We start from the raw sequence: 12,671 nt of genomic DNA on the forward strand, positions 1-12,671 counted from the left end.
ATGTTAATGTAATTGATTAACAATGAAAAATCACAGAACATTATTCCAATTGGTTCACAGATAACTAGAATTTATTACTAGAATTAGCAAATTACTATAAATTACAGATTTCTCTAGCTGCATCATCTGCTTTCAGTCTGCAATAACAGTACAAAGTATTCAGTAACTTTGAACCTGAGAGGCAGAGACCTTAAAAATGATCTACCTTAGCTTGTCCTCACAATGTCGAACTCTCGGTTGTTTTCTCTTCTTGGTCCCATAATGGTTATCCAAGGCAACATCTCGTGCTTCTTAACATATCCAACATTAGATAAGAAACTCTTGTATCAGCTGAGGTTTTTCTAATTACTGCCAAAAATAAAGATATATCAGTGAAAATTTACACAATAAAGGTCTAAATGAAGAGAATTACACACAAACTGTGATGTAATTTCCAGCTGCTGTTGAAGTTAATTTTTGTAAGCAAGCATAATTCAACAGATTTAAAAATAATAACTAACCTTGATATAGCTTTAAAACCAATGACGCCGATTGCTAGAGTTGTCCTGAGACAGAGGGAGGATCAGAAACAAAAATTTCATAGCCAATAGAATGACAACTAAAATAAAAAGCAATTCACAAGGGAGAAACTTTACCATCAGGTTGCTGACATCTTCTCTAGGTTCACACATTCCTTAATATGGAGTCGTTTTTTCGACTCGAGTTCAGAAAAATAGCCTGGAACTTGTTTCAATCTCGGACAATATTGGATCTCCACATGTTCTAAAGCGGAGAGGCCTGCTAGTGATTCAGGGAGATCCAATAAATTAGGCAAATATCTGATGGCAAGCTGACGGAGCTGGATGAGATGTCCAATCGACTCTGGTAGAATTCTGAGATTATAAAGCCAACTGAGAGAGAGTTCCTCAAGTGATGTGTGGTACTCAAGGCCCATTAGCAGGGGTTCTTCTATTGACATATTTGACACTGTCAAAGAGCAGAGATTCTGAAGTACCGGAACTACTGCTGAAGCTGATGATGATGACAATACCGCTGCTGATGCTTGGACACTGAGAAAATGTTGCAGGAGATCTCTATGGCAATTGCTTATCTCCAGTGAATGAAGAGTTGGCATATCAGGCATTGATATCAGCTCAGGACAACCGCTTAGTCTGAGATCATTAAGTCGAGGGAGATTCCTTTGTTCTTGTTTGCAATCAGCATCGTGCTCTTCAACTCTTGACCATCCTTTTAGGCGTGGCAAATTAACCAAACTCAGATGCTCCAAGGACGGGAAGTATGGTGCTTCAGATGAAACCATACTAATATTATCACAATTCTCTATCCACTCCAAGGCAATAAGCCCCCAAAGATCAAGAAACTTGAGACAACCAAGTTTGCTGAACGATGGCAGATGTTTGCAATGACTGCAGTCAGCTATATGTATGGAAACAAGGTTATTGAGCACAGAAGAGAAATGGTCAATCGCTAATTGTGGAAATGTCTTTCCCTTCCAACCCTTGACTGTAAGGACCTTGAGAGCTGAAGGGGGCTGCAACAATTCTAACTCCATGTCATTTTCCTTTTCGTATTTCTCTGCTACTGCTGGTTCTGCATTTGTAGATGACCATTCTAATGAAAGCTCATAAAGCTTCTTGTCCTTTAAATAAGTTGTGTTCTCTGGTAATACATGCTCCTCCCGATCTTCCTGATAGCGAATCCTTAGCTTCCCGGCAAGATGAGTAAAGCTCGCTAGTGCATCTAAGCCATTGTTATTTCCTAAGATGAAGACATCTAAGCTTTGTAGTTTTGTTAATTCCCCAAACCTAGGAGGAAGATCATTCAATCTATCTCCAATGTACAAGTGCTTCAAATGGCGCAGCTTATGGAAGCCTTCTGGTAGCTCTCGAACCCTTGAGTGTCGAAGGTCCAATGTTTGCAAGAGCTTGAGGTTTGTGATGCACTCAGGAAGTGTTTCGGAGGAAATCCCAAGTCTGAGGTACCTCAGGTCTTTTAGCAACCCTATGGAAGTCTGAAAATGTCTACAATCACTAATGGCTATATCCAAAGCTTGTATGCCCTTAAGATGCATATCAAAAATGTGGTCGAGGCTAAAAGCGGTTCTACATGAATTGCTAGGTAACAAAAGGAGAGATTTCAGATGTTTGGACCTATTATACCACATTCGAGGGTTCATACATGCGTCAGCAGTAATGCCCACGTGATCTAGTCGAAAATTGACTTCCTTTACAGAATCGTCCACTATATTGTACTTATTACGTGCCAGATACTTCGCCACCCCATGCGCTAAAATCTGGAGCTTGTAGTAAACCACGACACCAAATTTATCTCTTTTGCAGCTTTTAAATAAGTTTTCATTGCCAAGAAGAGTCTCAAACATTTCTTTGAATACCTCATCAGTGTACTGCTCTTGAGCATCCCAAAGCTGATACATTTCTACCTTGTTAAATTCATGATCAAGAGGAAACAATGAATGGTAATCAAAGAGTCGTGGCTGTTGCATTATATCTAGTATTGAAAGAACATGTTTTACAGGATTTTGTATGTTGAGCACAACTTCATTGAAATGCTGCCATTTGGAAGGAGGTTGAGAAGAAAGAATTGAAGCTACAATTTTTATGACACGGAGATTATAGGTACACTTGTTAAAAATCTCAAGAGCGACGTCCATCAAATGGGGTCTCAGATCGTCTGGTAATTTTCTGAATGCTATGTTTTGAAAGAAATCCAGGGAATCAACATGGTCGAGTGGTCCCAATAGATAGGGAGCACCTTTGGCCAGTGGGAACTCGAGGTCGAGGAGGACTTGAGGTTGTAGAGATGTGGAGCAGGAGGTGACTAATATTTTGGAACCAGGTTTACACTTAGCAAAAGCAGACAACAAGGGCTTGAACAAATCAAACCATTTCTCACCATTATCCTCATTTGGAAAGTCCTCTATTACAAGCAAGTATTTTGCATCAAAGTTTATTTCCTTTTTTTGGTTAGGGGTAAAGAAAAATGTTTGTTCGATTATCTGTAAAATCGATTTATTAGCACTACGAACTCTAGAAATGTCTTCCCAATGGAGCCAAACTCTTTGGCCAAAGTGATCTTTGATGCTTTGGTGGTGAAAGAGAAGGTATGCAAGAGAAGTTTTGCCGGAGCCGGGCATCCCAACAATAGGAAATACTGACACTGGATGAGGATAACAAGAATTATATGAATATGAGTCCTCCAACAACAACCTAGCAATCTCTTCCATATCCTTTGGCCTCGCTCTCACTACTTCCCATTTTCTAACCAAACTAATACGCCCCTCATTGTTTGGATCCACAATCAAAAGCATTTCTTGGAGTAGATCCATAGCTAGTGTTCTTGATAGAGTTATATTATTACTTCCTATCATTAAGAAATTAAGTGAATACATAAGTGAGTAGTTGAGACTTGAGATAATCTTTGGACCCAAATTAAAATATGACTATGTGTCTATGTGCCATTTGTGAGACAAAAGTTTAGAAATACACTATACACTTCTATCTTTATATGCATGTATGATTATATTATATATCACTAATAAATAAATAAAACCGTGTCTCACAATCAGCTCACGAGATAGCGATACTTGACATTTCAAGTTTTTCGCTAAGTGTCAATGTGAAATATCGTGACATAATAACGATTTTTTTTTTTTTGGTGAAAGTGACCTCCAGACGATTTTTTTCAGCTTTCGATAATATTTTATAAAATTCTACTTTTGCATCATAAATTCGTTGTTAAAAGATTCTTTAAAACAGCATTCATTTATGAGATATTCAAACCAATTATGAGTAACTAACAAGATACAAATATTTGTAAGTTCATGTTAAGTTTAACTTATTTTTATTTATATTAGTAAAATAAATTCAGATCATCGTTTTATACTTTTATGTGTGGTTTTTTTAATTGTTGAATATCATTAATTTCGTAATGAAAATTTTTAGGAAAATTATATATAAACAAAAAAACACATTATTACAAATGTAACAATTGTAACAAAATCCCACTTGATACCATGTATATTTTTTTGTACAAGGTCAAATAGACTATTAAATCAATAATCAATTAATCATATTAGGTAAGTAAAAATTAGGTGAACTAAACAAGCCTATTATAAAAGCCTAAACATAATAGAATGAAATAAAATATATAATATTGGTACAAGTACATTTTCAACCATATATGAGCCATAATCATGTGTTATACGATACCAAAAAAAAAAAAAAACAAATATACAAAGTTAAAAGCATTATATTTCTAAAAAAAAAAAAAAAAAAAACAAAGTTAAAGCATCATAAATTATAAAGTGTTCATTAATTCTTGAGTGAGCAAAAGGAAATAGCTTGGATATCTATAACTTGAGTGAGAACGTAGTTTAAAAAAAAATCATAGATTCATAGTAGTAATCTAGAAATGTTTAAAGTTAAAAACCACATTTAAGTAAAAAAAAATGGTATCTTAACTATTTTTAAAATATGTAAATGTTTGATTAATTAAGTTGAACTAATGGATGTCTACAAATTCAAATTTTGCAATTTTTTTGGGTCATACTTGCATAAATGCATAATAGTAATATAAAAGATGTAACGGCATAGGAAAATAATGTCCGTAGATTCCAAGAGCACGGGATGCGTACCTTCACAGTTGTCGAAAAGATGCTCCACTTTCCGTAATCCATCTTTAATTCTACTTTCCAGCTGCCTGTCTATACCTCTGATCCGGGTCCGCCAAATGTTAAAGCGACTCTTAATAATACACATTATCCTATCAAACTCATCCAACTCTATATCTAAAACTTCACCCAGTCTACCAAAGGCGATTTCTACATCATCAACCCTCTGCCTCAGCACATCGTAACCGAAAGCTTGTAATATCAATCGATTCATGTTTTCACTAAATAAATCATATGCAGCACTTTTCTAACTTTATTTCAGTGGTGAGAGAGTGAGAGACATAGAGCAAATGAGATAGGGATAGAGTAAGAAGAGTCTCTTAAGTTTTAACAAGCTCAGATCCATCAAAATAAAGTCAACGCCGCTACAATCTTGTCAATCTACGTTTAACTCCTCATTTTAAATTCCTAAATGAAACTGATTTTTTTTTTTTTTTTTTTTTTTTTTTTTTTTTTTTTTTTTTTGAGAGAAAAATGAAACTGAATTTAAAGAAAACGGAATAGTAATGGTGTGGTGCGAGGTGAAACAAAAAGTGGTAATTAAACTATGGTTAACATACTAAACCAATTTAATGTTGGTCGCCCCCTTTTCCTTTTTCTCTCTTTTCTCTCATCTCTCCTCTAGGGTTTTAGTTTTGTTGGTCGTTTAGGTCGGAAATAGTTTGATCTATTAGGAAATTAGACTATTTCTGGCCCCTTTTTCTTTAATTCAATAGGGCTTATTTGACATTGTTTTTTTGCTTTTAATTTTTAGTTTTTTAGAAAACAAAAATAGGAAACAAGAAAAAAAGATATTTTGGCTTTTATTTGTTTTATGTTTTGGTTTGTTTGTTTTGTTTTTTCTCTCCATCTGTGAAAGGTTGTCCTAATATTTTGGGATTTTGATTTTTCATCATTGGATGATAATTTTATTTTTAGGGTTCTTGTAATAATTGATAAGGTGATTTGGATTTCTATATGAGTCTGGAATTTGTCATCAACTGGTCGATCAAAACATCAACGCGGATTGCGGAGGTCTCAACTTGGAAAGATGCAAAGACATAAAAAATCGAAGCGACTATTCCCTAGATACACACGTCGTGTTATTTCAAAATTGAATCAATTTAACCTTTAGTTTTTTATTGTCTTTTGCTATTTTTTCTATTTGATTTTCGATTAGTTCGCGTCAAGCTTGAAGTTGTGGAGTATGAGCTATGCCAAATATGCAAATTAGTTATGATTTTTATTGTAAAAGTTATGATATTTTCTCTAAATCTATGGTTTACAGATCTTTATTATTGTAGATATAAAATGACTATTAAAGTATTAATTAATTATGTTATTACTTCCCGCTCAAAAAAAAAAAAAAAAAGTTTGTTGATCGGGGCTAAGCCCCTCTTGGCCGAGGAAAATTTGTTGAAAATAATCTTATAAAAACCAAGTTTTATTGAAAACCGTCTAATAAATTTTTGTTGTCAAAGCACACCTGTTTTAAACTTTCATTTTTAAGTCCCGCCACTCCCCGAATTTCGACAAATTACTTACATTTCCGGCGTTAACTAGCATGTACACCTCACATGACCCACTAAATCCAACTTTTTCGAAATACCCAGTAAGCGTGTAAAACATAATGTTTGCCGACATGTGTGGTAAGTGTGGTAATAATTCGTTTTTTTTTGTCACAATTATTCCCTCCATTTAATACTCCCTCCGTCTCCAAAACTTCGACCCTTTTGGGTTGATTTCGCAGTTATTAAGAAACTTAAATACAAAGATATAAAAACATATTGAAAAGATAAATTTACATGGGGTTTTTAAAAAAGTAGAGAGATAAAGTATTAAAAAAACAAAATTTTATTTGGGGAAGCTAATTTTGCACAAATATTGTTGTAAATTAGTGGTATTTTAATGCAAATAAGTCCATCATTTTGAGACTAAAATTAGGCTAAAAGGGTCGAAGTTTTGGGGACGGAGGGAGTAGTAGATTAGGACATAGCAGTTTAAAAATAAATAATTTGATTTTGATATAAAAAGATGCAAGTAAGTTATAAATATATATATAAAAAACTACCATGTATCACCTTGATAAACAAAATTTATTTATTAATTAGAAAATTTATAAATAAATCAACAAAAATCTAATCGGCAAGACATTTTTGTAAATTATGAATTATGGAATACAAAATGTGTTTTTTTTAGGAAACCAATGAAAGGAATTACGAACGTGCTAGCTAGTTTGCGATTAACGACAATTAACAACAACAAAGACGGAATAACAAATATTAAACGAGACAAGGAGAATTTATCGTGGGAAACCCGAGAACCGGACTAAAAACCTACCAATCCACTATGGAGTAACAATTTGATGAAGAATGATGTAGATTACAAGCTTCAATCACTGTTAAAGCTCCCACCCCAAACTCACCCTCTCAAACACTCAAACCCTCTCAAACCCTAAGTGTTTGAGTTTTACATGAGTCACTATCTCTCTACATTTTTCCCTTCATCCTATTACACTCTACAATGACAATACAAGAGTTTATATAGTGCAATAAGATCAACAACTAAGATTACATCCCGAGCGAAATAAAAGAATTGAAATCGCGTCGCTGAACAGGGGCTCGATGATATGGTTTGACTGAACCTTCCCAGAGTTCAGTCGAACATGAGGTGGTTCGGTCGAATTTCTTCCTTGGATCGACCGAACCTGCTCTAGAAATCAAAAGGCTACACATTCTGCCTCAATTACTCAGAAGCCACTAGGTTTGACCGAACCTTTCATGAGTTCGGTCGAACTCCCGCACTGCGCAGACAGCTCTTCTTGAAATAGACATAACTCCCTCGATTCTTAACCAAATCGAGCTTATGACCAGTCGTTGGAAAGCTCTTGAGACAAGCTATCACGTCCAATTTGAATCATCTCAATATCACTTCTAAATCTTGAGATATGCCCATTTGAAGTCAGCCATTTATCATCCACCATTGCTTAGCACCAAGCAATAGCCCATAGCTTAATCTCCTAAGCTATGCACCCCCTTAGCCTTCTTGAACCGTTCTCCACACTCTCAAACCCAATAACCAAACTACTGATGAATAATGTAATTGTAATAAAACAATGAAATATCATTGAAAATTATTCCAATTGATTCATAGATAACTAGAGTGCAGTGGCGATTCCAGTACGTGTTCAGTGGTTTCAACTATCAAAGGACGGAAAATATGCTATTTCAGATGAAACCACAATCTTAATATTATTATTCTCTTTCCACTCCAATGCAAGAAGCCCCCAAAGCTCAAGAGACTTAATTAAGACAACCAATTTTACTCAACGATGGATGATGTTTGCATCGAGTGCAATCAACTATATGGTGCCAGGAATTGGGTCAGAAAAACAGAGCAAGCAAGCAATACTGAGAGAAAAATAGCAAGCCAATGATAGATTGTATTGCAAGTCAGAGAAACTACAATACAACTCCTTTCTTTTGAGAGGAAACGATGCTCTCCCAAGGAATGAATTTCACAATGATTTTCTAGATACATTCCCTCTCCACATTCTTCCCTTAAATACCCAAAAATAACAAACAAGCAACAATAACAAACTCAGCACACAAAACAAGGGCTAACAAACTTATTCATTCCCCAATTATTGGTTTACCCCTCCCTGTAACTAACTTCCAACTCAAAATTCCTGCTCACTCTCTCTTATTAGCTCCTTGCTTGGGCTTCCTTCTTGCATATGTGAAACGCACCTTAGGACTGGCTGGTCTCTTGCAATACCTCCCACCTAAAAAAGCACCTTGTCCTCAAGGTGGAAGTGAGGAAAACGAGCAGCAATTACATCATGTTTTACCTAGGTAGCCTCAAAGTCTTGTAACCCTTTCCACCTAATCAGAACTTCAGTGTAGCCTGAGAACTCCTCACTCCAAGCACATATTCTGGCTCCACTTCCAACACTAAGTCATCAGAGAGCTGGCACGCAGAGAGGTAGACAATTGTCCTGGTCCCATGGTTTTCTTAAGATGTGAAATGTGGAAAACAGGGTGGATTTTGGCAGAAGCAGGGAGCTGCAGTCTATATGCCACCTTCCCCACACGCTTCAACACTTGATAAGGGCCATAAAATTGAGGAGATAACTTCTCAGATTGCCTTTTGACAATAACATCTGTATGGCTATAACTTGAGATAGACCAAGTCCCCAACTTCAAATTCCTCCTCCATTCGAGACTTGTTTTCATATTGCCTCATATAAACCTGAGTTTGCACCAAGTGATACTTCAAATCATCCAAAATTGCATCCCTTTCTTGAAGCTGATCCTCCAAATAAGAAATATCAGTATCTCCCTGAGAGAATCTGACCAATTGGGGAGGGTCTCTACAAGAGCCTTGAAGGGAGTGCAATGGGTTGCGGTGTGAAAAGCTGTGTTATACCAATATTCTGCTCAATGCAACCAACTTGCCCAGCTAGAAGGCTTCCCATTCACAAAACCACGCAAATAGGATTTACCCCCTTGTTGACAACCTCGGTCTGACCATCAGTTTGCTGGTGGTAAGCTGTACTTCTATGAAGATTAGTGCCCTACAACTTGAAAAGTTCCTTCCAGAAAATACTAAGGAAAAGTTTGTCCCGATCAGACACTATAGAAGATGGCACCCCATGCAACTTCACAACTTCCTTTACAAAAGCTTGAGCAACCATCTGCCAGTGTACGGGTGCTTTAGGAGAATGAAGTGACCATACTTGGTCAACCGATCTACAACCACCAAAATAGTGTCCCAATCCAAAGAATTAGGAAGACCCTCCACAAAGTCCATGGAGATATCTTCCCACACTTCTTTGGGGATAGGAAGAGGTTGAAGAAACCCAAAAGGAGATAAGGTGGACACCTTGTTCTGTTGGCATATGTGACAATTTTGGACATATTTTGTCAAATCCTTGCGCATGCCTGCCCAATACCACTCACTAGCAAGCCTTTGGTACGTTTTGAAGTCCCCAGCAAGGCCCCCAACTGGTGAGTCATGGTATTCCTTAAGCAACTTGGTGGTGAGATCACTATGCTTGGGAATGACCACTCTATTCTTGTACTTCAACACCCCATTTTCAAGAGTGAACCCTTTGGGAACCGTTTCACCAGCTTTTATTTGAGAAATAAGCTGTTGAATGGTGTTGTCTTTCTTAATATACAAGAGAATAAACTGCCATTGAACCCCACAAGAAAATACCAAAGAAGCACACTCGACTTGAACACCATGCTGCCTAGATAGAGCGTCTGCCACTTTATTAGTGGGCCCAGGCTTGTAGTGGATGTCAAAAGAATACCAAGAGTTTGCTTACCCATTTTTGGTAAGCTTGGCCCACCTCCTTTTGCTCCAACAAGTATTTAAGGCTACGTTGGTCAGTACGTACCACAAATTTCCCTCCTACAAGTAATGCCGCCACTTCTTAATAGCAAAGACAATAGCCATGAGTTCCTTTTCATATATGGGCTTTGAACAAGCTCTCAAACCCAAGATCTTGCTGAAAAATGCAATCGGGTGGTTGTATTGTAAAAGGACAGCTCCCTACCCATGCCCCGAGGCATCGGTTTCCACAATGAAGGGTAGGGTGAAATTAGGAGAAGCTAGAATAGGGGCTTTGACCATTGCTGCCTTGAGTGCCTCAAAAGTAGAGGTGGCTTCATCAGACCACCCAAAACAATCCTTGCGCAATTGGTTAGTCAGAGTTTGGGCAATAAGAGCATACCCTTGAATGAACTTCCTATGGTACTTTGTAAGACCGAGGAAGCCTTTCAATTCTTTGATGGTGGTGGGTACAGGCCAATCCACCATTGCCTGCAGCTTAGAAGCATCCACTTCCACTCCTTCTGCTGAAATCACATGCCCCAAATAAGCCACTCTAGTTTTTCCTACTTCACACTTCTTAAAATTTGCATACAACTTATGAGCAGCCAATGTTTCCAAAACTTGTATGAGATGACCTTGGTGAGACTCTTCACATGGACTGTACACCAAGATATTGTCGAAGAAAACCAAGACAAACTTGCGCAAGAAATTCATAATGCAAGAAATCACACTTCATTCATTAGTGACTGAAAAGTTGCAGGGGCATTTGTGAGGCTGAAAGGCATCACTAGAAATTCATAATGCCCTTCGTGAGTACGAAAAGTTGTCTTATGCACATCCTCTTTTCGGACCCTAATCTGGTGATATCCAGATTTTAAATCAAGTTTTGTGAAAATAGTTGATCCACACAATTCATCCAGTTATTCATCAATCAAGGGAATGGGAAATTTATCAGGCACTGTATCCTTATTTAGAGCTCTGTAATCTACACAGAAACGCCAACTACCATCTTTCTTCTCATCCACTAGAACAGGGCTAGAATAGGCACTGGTGGAGGATTGGATTATACCAACTCGAACTAGCCTCTCAATCTCATCCTTCTAAGATTGTGGATAGCGGTATGGACGAACACTGATGGGATTTGCACCATGCTTATCTGTCGCCTTGGGGGTAAGCCATCGTGCATGTGAAATGCTTGCTGAAACTCCTCAATTAATGGCTGAAAAATGGCGGGAACAGATGGTGGTTCCTCCACCACACGTTCAATGTGATTGCACTCGAGTAAGAACCCCTTGTCCTTCTTTTTGCAGAGATTTAAACATAGCCTTCAGAGAAATACAAGTCCTGGCAGGTGGGGATCAGTGTGACCATCTCATTTCCCTACCCACCTGAAACTTGAGTGACTGAGTCTTCAAATTAGCCATGGTGGTGCCTAATTAAATCCGAGTTTCCCAAGGGCGGTTCTAGGAAGTCCTCAACTATGGTGACCCCTTGTACCTCCAGCACAACCCCCCGACACATACCACTCCCTTGCACCGTGTCTCATGTCCCCAAGTGAGCCCGAAGCTTGTTGCCTCAGTCACTGGAAGTCGGAGGAAATGTGCGGCAACGGAGGAGACAAAGTTATACGTCGCGCCCGGGTCCACCATCACCACAACCTCCTTGTCCTTGATCGTGCCAACCATTCTCATCGTTTTAGGGCTAGTAATCCCCATTACCAAACATAGAGCGACCATGGGATTAGTTGCGGGTTAGATTACGGGGGGGTTTGGGTCTGGAATTTGGGTTTCTGCTGCCGAAAACTTACCAGATTCCTCCTAATCTGTCTCCTCATCGTCCATCGTGAGCAGGATGCTCAGCTCGCGGCGACGACAATGGTGGTTGAGGTTCCACTTCTCGTTGCACCTGAAACATAACCCTTGCTCCCTCTTTTGTTGAAGCTCCTTGTCAGATAACTTCCTTATTTCGCCGGTATTTCCGTGTGTGGTGGTGGTGTTTTTGGTGTTTGGATTCGTGTTTAGGCTCGGGGTATTTTGGATCTGGGTGGTTGGATTGGAATGGAGGGTTGGGTAAGGTGTGCACTAAGTGGGTGGGCTAGGAGCAGGGTTTAAAAATGCGGCCGCACCATCACGTATCGGGCGAGTTGTAGCGATTTTCAATTTCACCGAACCAAGATTTGGCGATTTTATGCGGGTTATAAAATTACACCGCATTTTCGGACAGAATCGGCCGGTATGACGATTTAATTATGAATCACCTGAAAAATTTCTTGAATCAACTCCATTAAAACTAGGGCTGGCAAATGGATCAGGTTGGGTCGGGTTCATGTTCGGGTCACCTAATTTCGGGTCAGCTACCCCCAACCCAAACTTGATCCAGTTAAATTTTTGGGTTGAAAACCCCAACCTGAACCTGATATTTTCAGGTTCGAGTCAACCCGAAATTGACCTTATTTGACCTGATTTTTATTTGGGTTAAAATCAGGTTTCTTTGACCTGAAATTAACCCGACCCAAACCTGAAATATTCAGGTTTGGGTTAACCCAAAATTGACCTGAATAACTTTTTTTTCATTTCAAATACAAGTTGTTCAGAGGTTAAGCATTTTAATTCAAACCAAAATTAAATAGCTTAGTCTAACAAAGTAACAATTCTACTTAACG

General features: G+C 38.1%; 1 protein-coding gene and 1 pseudogene across 1 annotated transcript; both read right to left on the bottom strand.

Annotated features, from left to right (window-relative positions):
- Positions 1-615: 615 nt before the first annotated feature.
- LOC145594428 (putative disease resistance protein RGA1) lies at positions 616-4,904 on the bottom strand (annotated as a pseudogene).
- Positions 4,905-8,839: 3,935 nt separating this feature from the next.
- Positions 8,840-11,724, bottom strand: LOC145594429 (uncharacterized). Its single transcript, XM_081650740.1, has 5 exons — positions 11,533-11,724; positions 11,140-11,309; positions 10,307-10,667; positions 9,363-9,862; positions 8,840-9,086 (listed from the first exon to the last, which is right to left on the bottom strand). Exons 1-5 carry the CDS (start codon positions 11,722-11,724, stop codon positions 8,840-8,842), a joined length of 1,470 nt encoding a protein of 489 aa, XP_081506866.1.
- Between the last annotated feature and the right edge of the window lie 947 nt (positions 11,725-12,671).

Source organism: Chenopodium album, chromosome 19, assembly GCF_948465745.1.
Source record: "Chenopodium album chromosome 19, dcCheAlbu1.1, whole genome shotgun sequence".
Classification (NCBI taxonomy): domain Eukaryota; kingdom Viridiplantae; phylum Streptophyta; class Magnoliopsida; order Caryophyllales; family Amaranthaceae; genus Chenopodium; species Chenopodium album.